The sequence below is a fragment of the Canis aureus genome, chromosome 5 (genome assembly GCF_053574225.1).
Source record: "Canis aureus isolate CA01 chromosome 5, VMU_Caureus_v.1.0, whole genome shotgun sequence".
Classification (NCBI taxonomy): domain Eukaryota; kingdom Metazoa; phylum Chordata; class Mammalia; order Carnivora; family Canidae; genus Canis; species Canis aureus.
Window position 1 is genome coordinate 81,562,535 of NC_135615.1, and position 9,058 is coordinate 81,571,592.

The following is a 9,058-nucleotide window of genomic DNA, read 5'->3' on the forward strand; positions in this document are numbered from 1 at the left end:
GTCACTGGCCTTACTTCTGTTTTTGAGGCCCATAGAACCAGGAGGCCCCCGGTTTTCCCCCAAAAGATGTGGACACCTCCCACTGATGACCCCATACAATGTCTCTGCCCCCAGAGAACAGCCACTGTCCCTGCCTCCGTGCCTCATCCTGAGCCATCCCCACCAACCTCCGCCCTCCGGCAGGTGAAAACAGGAGGGACCCAGGGTACACGGCCTTCCAGGTCTGGGTACAGCTTCAAGCACCTCACATGATGGGGACCAACAGGTGGCTCGAGGTGACGATGTTTTTGGGCACAGGGCTTGTGTTTTGAAAACAAGGTTCTCTACGGACTCGTTTGAAAGTTTTGCAAGATTTTTTTTTTTTGCACTAAAATGTTCTGAGTTGCAACCCCAGACAAAACACAGCATGAAAGTTTTCCTCTTTCTTCTAGTGACGACGACAGTCCCCTTATCTCAAGGACTCCCCCGTTGGCCTCGCAGCAGCCCTGGGGTGGGCACCGCTGAGCTCTCCTCGTTTCCGAGGGAACAAGTGAGGTTCAGAGAGGTTGGGTGATTCCCGAGGCCACACAGTGAGCACCACTGGCAAAATCCAGATTCAAACCCAGATCCCGAGCCCAGAGCCTACGTGTGTAAGCACAGTGCTAGACTGTCACTTCTGGTGCCTTTCCTGGCAATGACACCGATGGACAAAATCGGCTTTTATCCGAAAATACCATGAATCGTAATGACCGCCGGGGCGCAGTGGGGACTCTAACCGTCAAGGCAAGGTGTGCGGCCTGAGAGTCCAGGAGTCCCCGCCCTCGGAGAGCACTGCCAGGTGGGCAGCTGCGGGAGGAGGCGGAGCGACAGGTGCCACAGGCTGCCAGGGCAGGTGACGGCTGGCAGGTGGGCCCCCACCCCCCCGCACTCACCTTGTTGAGGCTGCTGCGGTCGCTGACGCTCTTGGTCAGCTGCTGGATCTCGGCCACCTGGTCGGCCAGCCGCTTCTGCTCATTGAGCTTCTCGGCCAGCGTCTCCAGCTCGGTGAGGGCGAGCTGCAGGGAGAGCCTGTCGGGGTGGCCCCTGGGCGTGTTCTTCAGCATGTCCTGCCGGGACCCGAGACAGCCAGGGCTGAGAACCCCACCCCAGCAGGCCCTCCCCTGGCCTGGGAATCAAGGCCTCCCCTCCCGCCTCCCGCAGAGACCCGGGCTGAAGGGCCAGGACACATGGTACCTGGCAGAGAGCAAGGCCGCAAGAAACAGCTAATGAACGAAAAAATAAAATAAATATGCAGATCCAGCTCTAATTCACTGATCAGCAGTGTGCTGAGGTGAGAGCCCCCTCCTGCAGCCGGCAGCTCTGAGGACAGAGAGGAAAGTCCGGCGGGGGTCCTCGGCCTGGCAGGGCCCCTGCCCAGCTTGGAGGGGGGCCTCACCCCCACTGAGGGCCCTCGGCAATCGGGGGAGGTGTCCCAAGCTCTTGGGGACCTGGGACGGGACTAACGCTCCCTCTAGAAGCCTGAAGCGGGTCAAAGTCAGCTCACTTACTGAGCATCTCCCCAATGCCAGGACCCCCGAGGGCCTGGGTGTCCACGGGCCCTGGCTCCCGTCCTGTAAGCTGGGCTCCTGCCATCACCAGTCACCCAGCCGTCCACGCCGGGGAGCCAACATGACCCGTTCCACCCCAGGAGCAGAGGGAGAGGGGACTGTGGGTCCTGCGCATGGTCCACGGCAGATGGACGGCTGTGGATGACGGATGCGAAGCCCCCAGCCCAGGAGGCCTGCGCCAGCCCAGCCCACACCCTGCAGGTCCACGGCTGCTGGAATCCCGAGTGGTACCTGAAGCAGGAGGATGAACTGTGGGAACCTCTGGATGGGCTTCACCATGAGCCCGTAGAGCGTGACGCGGTCCGGGCTGCACACCTGCCGCCGCTGTTGGAGAGGAGGCGGGATCATTCACGGACCCCCCCCTCCCGGTCTGCAGGGGCGCTGAGCAGCCCAGAGGGCAGACGCTGCCCGTCCTGGGCTCTCCCCGGGACCCAGGACCCTGCTGAGCCTCAGGCCTGAGAGAAGAGCCCCCGAGCGTCCCTGGTTCCCCAGCCAGGGCTCTCTGCCACCACCAGGGTCCCCCGTACAGCCCCTAGGCCTGGGGAGACTGGAGCAGTCATGCTAAGGCCTCTGGACAAAAGCATAACTGGGAGATTGAGCAGTTTATCCAAGAACCCGGAGCTCTGGAAGGAGCCCAGGCCAGTGCCCCAGCCACACACCTGTCACCTTGATTCCAGCCCTCATGCCCTGCCACCCAGGCTGCTGCCTCAGCTTCCCTCCCGGCCTCCACTTCCAGCTGCCCAGGCCCCACACTCCTCAGTGGCTCCCACCACCTGAAACACAAGGGCCTAGCCCTGGGGCCTCAGAACCCAGGACCATCCAAACTGACTCAGCTGCGTCTGGGCCTTCTCCCCTGGGACTCCCTGATAGGCACCCGGGGCTCCCAGGATCAACCAGACTTGCCCATCCCCACCCTCCTGCCTCTAACCTTTGTCCCCGACCCTTGGACGTGGAACGCCCTTTTTTGTCTCTACCTGTTACAACCCCATGGTCCCCTCCCCTCCACTCCCCCCCACCCCCACCAGGACCCATGTTAGAGGACACTCCACTGAGAAAGCCCCCTGACCTTCTTGGCCTGGGGCAGTGGGTCCCTCGGCTGAGGTTCTGGCTCCCCCTGCACCTCGCCCACCCACACCCTCCCTAGGCAGCACGCTTCTTGAGCACAGCAAGGTCTGAGTCTAACTCACCTGATGGCTACCTGACACCTTGGTCCTTTTTTTTCTTTTTTTTTCTTTTTTTTTTATTTTTTGTAATTTTTATTTACTTATGATAGGCACACAGTGAGAGAGAGAGAGGCAGAGACACAGGCAGAGGGAGAAGCAGGCTCCATGCACCAGGAGCCCGACGTGGGATTCGATCCTGGGTCTCCAGGATCGCGCCCTGGGCCAAAGGCAGGCGCTAAACCGCTACGCCACCCAGGGATCCCCACCTTGGTCCTTTTACCTCCATTCTCCCACAGAGTCCCCAAGATACCCCCCTGAGGGATTTCCCTCGCCCTTTCACAGATGAGGAAGAGGGATCAGCCCGGTGACCACCTGAGCCATACCCGAAGACCCACCCAGACCCAGGCTGACAGAGGGACACAGCCCCAACACCGCCAGGCCCACCTGCTGTCACCTCACCCATCCAAGAGGTCACCAGCCCCCCCTTCCACCTGGCACAGCTCCAGCTTCCCAAGCTGCTCACAGACCCTCTGACTCATTATTACCCTTGTCCTGGGGGTTGGGGGGTAAGAGGGATCCTTTTCCCATGGGACGGGGGATGTCCCAAACAAAAGAGAGGAGGCTTCCAGGCCAAAGCAATGATGTGACACCCAAGGCCGGGCCACAGTGCCCTCTGTCCTCTGAAAAAGCCACCGAGAGGGGCCCCGGACCCCCGCTGGCCCACCTTGAGGAACTCGAGGAAGGCGGGCTTGGTGAGACAGGCCTTCTTGATGATGGACATGGCGTTGGTGAAGTTGTTCACGTAGTCGCTGTACACATCTAGCACCATGGACTTGGAGAACTGAAATGGACGCGGGGGCAGGGAGGGAGGGTCACTTCGACGCGAGGGGAGGGGGTTACTGGCTCCCCAGAGGGTCACAGCCGGCCCGGAGGTGAAGAAACCCATCACCCCACTGAGGGGAGGAAACCGGCTCCAAGAGGCGGGAGACACCCGTGGTCCCAGGGAGGAAGAGGTGGAGCCTGGGGACAGGGGACCCCCCTCCTCCTGCAGCAGAGCAGCCCTGGACGGTGGACGGAGAAGGGGCGGGGGCAGGCATGACCCCCGTCCCACACGCCCTTCCTCACCACCCCCAGGAAATAAAGCGCCCTGGCCCTCCACCCCCAGGCCCCGGGCACACTGACCAGGGCCCCAGATCTGCCAAGTGCTGAGATTTTCCAAACACTATTATTTTTTTCTTTTAGGGGAACCCAACTACCCAAAACAGATCAAAGTGGAGTTCCACTCACATAACCCCCCACACTCCCTGAATCTCTCTGGGGCTCACAGACATCAGTTTGGAAAACCCAAGAGTCCCCTTCGGATGGGGACCTGAGCCCAGAGAGAGCCCTGGAGCTGCCCGAGGTCACAAAAGTGAGCTGGGACCCGGCCGGGCCTCCTGGAGCACAATCCAGTGCGCTTGCCCGATGCCCTGCAGCATCCTCTGGGGGCCAAGGCCTCGGTCTGGGCGAGCAGCTCAAATGGTGGCCACCGTGCGAGTGCTCAGCAGGGAGGCTGCAGACCGGCGGGGGCTGCCCGGTGTCTGGCCTCCTGGGGGTGCGGTGCAGCCCCCCACCCCGCGGCAGGGCCAGGACAGCCAGCTGGCTTCACCAGCACCACACCCGGGGACATCTCCAAGGACCGACTAGAGGTGTGATGCCCACCCAGCTGCGGCCAGGCACTCAGGCCCCGCTACCCCCGACCTCGCTGGCTTGGACAGGTGACCAAGAGGCGGCAGGAAGCGGCCCAAAGGACACCCAGGTCAGAGCTGTGGTTTTCACCCTGTGGGGGCGCAGTGGGGAGGGAGAGTGTGGGGATACCTACTGAAGCTACAAAGAGGTCCCCAATCTTCTCGGTGGAGTCCCACTCAGCCACGCGGGACGACAGGGCTATCTGGAACATGGAGTGGCAGTGCAGGATCTCCTTCACGCGGAAGAAGACCACCTGGCACTTGCGGGCGCTCAGCACCTTGGGCTCCATCTCCATCAGGGGGTTGCGGTAATCCTGCGGGACCAGCGGGGTGAGCGCCCCAAAGGCAGGCCATAGCCCCTCCCACCCCTGCCCTATGGCACCCTGGAAAGGCCCATCAGAACTCGGCAGGCCACGGCAGACCTTTGTGGGGGGCACTTATCCCTCACTGGTCACCTGTCCTTCTGGAAGGATCTCCGTGAACGTACCACTCCCGGCCCAGCCTTTGCCCGCCCACAACCCACCCCGTGACGTGGGTGCTGAGCGGGGTTGGGAGGAAGACGCCCGCAAGGAGCCCCGTGGAGGCAGCCCCGAGGCCCCGCTGGCCGCGTCCAGCTCTGCCTCCGACCGAGCCAGCCTGCAGACCGGAGAGGTGGCGGCGAGGTCACAGTGCGCTCCCTCGGCCCCCGGGCCAGAGCCACTAGCAGGAACACAGCGACATTTCTGTCTCTCCCTGCCTGACCCCTGGGTTCCCCTGCTGTGGACCCGAACTCAGGAGGGGGAGAGGAGGGTGTCGCACACCCCGGCACCCCGACAACGGTCTTCCGCGGGGGCCTCTCCCTGAGCCGCGGCATCCCAGACGATTCAGCACGTCAGGAGTGCAGACCGCAGCCCAGGTGGGCACGGTTAGCCGGGTCACGCACGCATGGACGTGGCAACGCCTGGGCATCCTGCAGCCGGGGAGGGGGGGCATCCGCTCCAGCCTCGAGGCCTGGGGTGGGGCCGCAGGAGGACGGGAGACACGACCTGCCCCAGGGCTCCCGGAGAGGGGAGGACAACGGAGGGACATGCTCCGCTCTACAGGGTGCACCTCACTTGGCAGCCCCCCAGCTTTGCTTCCGAAATGTCCCCCATCGGGAACTCCTGCTGTCCTCACAAAAGTGCTGGCCTGTGGCCCCTTCCCTTTAAAACCACTCGCAGTCCCCAGCACCCCTTATAAAGTGTCCCTCTGGGGTCGTCCCCGCTGTCCCCCAGAGGCCCCTGGACTGGTACCTGGAGCACCCGCTTCAGAGACTCCACGTAGCTGCCTTCGCTCTGCACGATGGAGCCGAGGATGTGCCTCCGGACCACCTGCTCGGGCCAGAAAGCACGGTCAGTGCCCGCACCCGATGTGTGCAGAGCCCGGGTGCGGCGGGAAGGCGAGCTGACAGCGACAGAAGGGACCCGTCCCTCCCAGAGCCGGCCCCTGGGACCCCTGGGACCCACAGGCGCCCATTTCCCTCCAGAGCCCGGGCGGCCGCAGAGGGGGCTGTGGGGTGCCGGGGCTCGAGTGCCCCACCAGGCCTCTGCTCACGTACATCCAGGGACAGGGAACCACGGGGCCAGGCGGCACCCCCACCCCTGGACAACTCGAGGAGAAAATCCTTTCTGAGGTAGAACAGAGATCTCAGCTCCCACTGCGAGTAGATGCCCCCTCCACCAACCCCTCTGCCCCAGGCAGGCTGGGCGCCCTCCCACCCACCGAGGGGGCTCCGCTGCAAGCCACACACCCCGCCCCTCCCCGCTCCCTCCCGCTGGCCCCTTCTCTCCTCTGCCCAAACCCACATGCCCTCAGGTGCAGCCCGCCTAGCACACCTGACCAGCACAGGTGGGCAGCGCCGAGGGGGCAGGGGCGGTGGGGGGGATGTGGGCATCTTTAAAACTCCTGTCACCCAGCCGCCACCCCAGACAACCTGATTGAGTCCATCTGGGGCACTGCCTGGGGATCGGGGTTTTTAGAGCATCCCAGGTGATTCCGCTGTCCCCCAAAGCCAGGACAGAGCTCACAAAAGGCGCCGTGGAGAGGTGTCTGAGGCAGGAGCCTGTCTACTTGGTCCGTGGCTGGGAGGGTGACCGACCCCACCGTGCCCCGACAGCCGCCCTGAACATCGGTCCAGGTCCCCACCACTATGTCCCCCTGCTCCTCCCGGACGCCTCCATCCTGCCCCCGGCACGCCCTTCCCAGCAATCCCCACTGTCCCCCAGGCTTGCCCACGGCCCACACAGCCCGGTGGCTCTGGGACGGGCCAGGCCACCAGCCTTCCCGCCACCCCCACCAGCGGGTGCTCTGTCAACGGTCCCCAGGTGCCCAAGCTACTCCCAGAGCAGAGTTCCTGACCCCAGCACGTGGACACTCGGGCCGGGCGACTCCCTGTTGTGGGGACTGTCCTGTGCACTGAAGGACAGAAGCAGCTCCCTGGGCCCGGCCCACAGGCCTCCAGGACCGCCTCCAGTTGTGACAGCCACAAGCCTCACCAGACACGGCGAACACCCCGGCGGGGACACTCCCCTCTGGGAACCACCGGCCTACAGTGTCTGTTGCCCGATCAGGAGACCAAGAGGCTCCTGAGGAGAGAGACCTGGCAAGGCCAGGAAGAGGAGCTCACGCCGGCTCCAACAGCTCCGAGGGGCTCGCGGTGCAGGGGCAGGGGTCACACCTCAGTGCCGGGGGAGGGGTGGCCAGGCAGAGGGACCACGAGGTGTGGCCACATCTCATCCCCCTGGTTGTCCAAAAAAGGCCAAACATCAGGATTTTCTGCCAACCACAGGAGGGGCAAACCCCTTTTGGCGCTTGCTGCCCGGCCACCACTTGCTCAGCGTCCCTGCAGCTGCGGCAAGTCAGGGGCTTCCCCACCCCGTTTCATGGCTGGCACAGCCGACCTGACGACATGCCTCTGCGTGGGCCCAGAGCCCAGCCACCGGGTCCCCATGCCTCGCCCACAGGCCCCAGCGCCCGGGAGAAGCTCGTGGACGGAGGGCGGGCCGGCCCCTCCCGAGTCTCCCCAGCTGGGTTAGCTCAGCGCTCCTTCTGTCACTGCAGCCCCTTCCTGCAAACGACACCTTCGTGTGAAACGCTAAGCTGGGAGTTCTCTGGTCACCCTGGGGTGGGAAGCAAGCACTCCAAATGCTAGGCCCACCACCCCCGGGGACAAGAGTTGGGACCTGCAGGGTCTAATCTGGAAGTCTGTGCAGCTGGTGAGGAGAGAAGACGCTGGTGGAGGCCCCGCTTGGCACTTCCCCCTTCAAGGCCCGGACTCGCGGGACCCCAACCACCCCTTCCCCTAAAGACCCCCACCCCCGGCTCTGCCCACAGACCTGCTGAGGGCTCAGGCCGTCTGGCATGGGGCCCAGCTCCGGGGCCGGGGGCTTGATGTCCGTGACGCTGACCTCCAGGAGCCCCATGTCCTCCTCCTCCGAGTCACCTGGAAAGTCAGACAGGTCGGTGACACATACAAAAGCAAGGATAACATACCCTGCTCAGACCCCAGGAGCTGGGAACCACCCTGGGCCAGGGTCCTGGGGCCACAGAGGGTCACTCACTGCTGTGCTCCTCCGACCATAAATAAAGGGAAGGGGCACCTGGGGGGCTCAGCGGTTGAGCATCTGCCTTCTGCTCAGCTCATGATCCCAGAGTCCTGGGATCGAGTCCTGCATCGGGCTCCCTGCAGGGAGCCTCCTTCTCCCTCTGCCTGTGTCTCTGCCTCCCTCTGTGTCTCTCATGAATAAATAAATAAAATCTTCTAAAAAATAAAGTAAAAAAATAAAGGGGGGAGAGCAAGGGAGCACAAAGCAGCATGCCTTGGCGCTCCAGCTCTCAGGAAGGACTCTGCCAAAGTCACTGTCCCTGCTCAGACCCGCCTGCTTCTGGCCCAGCAAAAGCCAGGCCGTCCGTGTCTCCATCACTATGCACTAAAAATAGTGTTCTTCTGGATGCCCAAAGGGGGAAGAAAGCCCCAAGAGAACGGGGTGTTTGGCTGTGTGTTTTTAACCAAAAAAAAAAAAAAAAAAAGTAGATCGACCCAAAGGGAAAAAGTTCAACTAGACAATGCAGACAAGACTGGGGGCAGCTCTGGGACGGAGGGCAGGAGACAGAGCCTGGGGCCGACGGAAAGACGGAGGTCAGGGAGAGTGCAGGGCTCTGTCCCCACAAGAGAGACGCAGGCGCAGGGAGACGGGACCCTAGCTGCTCGTGCTCTGAAACCCAGTGGTGGCGGCCAGCAGGGTGCTGCGGGGGAGCCAGGAAGAAAGAAGTGACGGCGACCCTTGAGCAAGGGCCCAGGGGGCAGGGACACCCAGGCAGGCCCTTACCTGAGCAGGAGACAGAAGAGGAGGAGGAGGAGGGACAGCGGACGACAGTGTGGGGGTGGGGGTGGTGAAGGCCCTCCTGCCCGGCCCACATGGTACCCCGGGCATCACTCCGCACCCACCCCAGCCGCCGGCCCCGCGGCTTCCTCTTCGCCCATGCGCCACTGGGTAACATTCTTGGCCAGTGATCCGAGCCCTGCCGTGGCTATTAATAACGCCTCTGGTGGGAGGGTCACTTT

At 63.2% G+C, this 9,058-nt stretch overlaps 1 protein-coding gene across 17 annotated transcripts in view; it reads right to left on the reverse strand.

The window, feature by feature from the left end:
• Positions 1-9,058, reverse strand: part of ARHGEF10L (Rho guanine nucleotide exchange factor 10 like) — a 158,738-nt gene that overhangs the window by 63,179 nt on the left and 86,501 nt on the right. For 15 of the 17 annotated variants that reach the window (XM_077899421.1, XM_077899415.1, XM_077899420.1 and 12 more), the window contains 6 exons: positions 7,830-7,936; positions 5,748-5,825; positions 4,611-4,790; positions 3,474-3,590; positions 1,818-1,910; positions 912-1,085 (listed from right to left, as the gene is read on the reverse strand). In XM_077899421.1, the coding sequence (XP_077755547.1) occupies positions 912-1,085; positions 1,818-1,910; positions 3,474-3,590; positions 4,611-4,790; positions 5,748-5,825; positions 7,830-7,936 (749 nt within the window). Of the gene's footprint in view, positions 1-911; positions 1,086-1,817; positions 1,911-3,473; positions 3,591-4,610; positions 4,791-5,747; positions 5,826-7,829; positions 7,937-8,822; positions 9,018-9,058 lie in introns of those variants that run through there. The other 2 variants (XM_077899427.1, XM_077899428.1) reach the window with 2 other exon arrangements.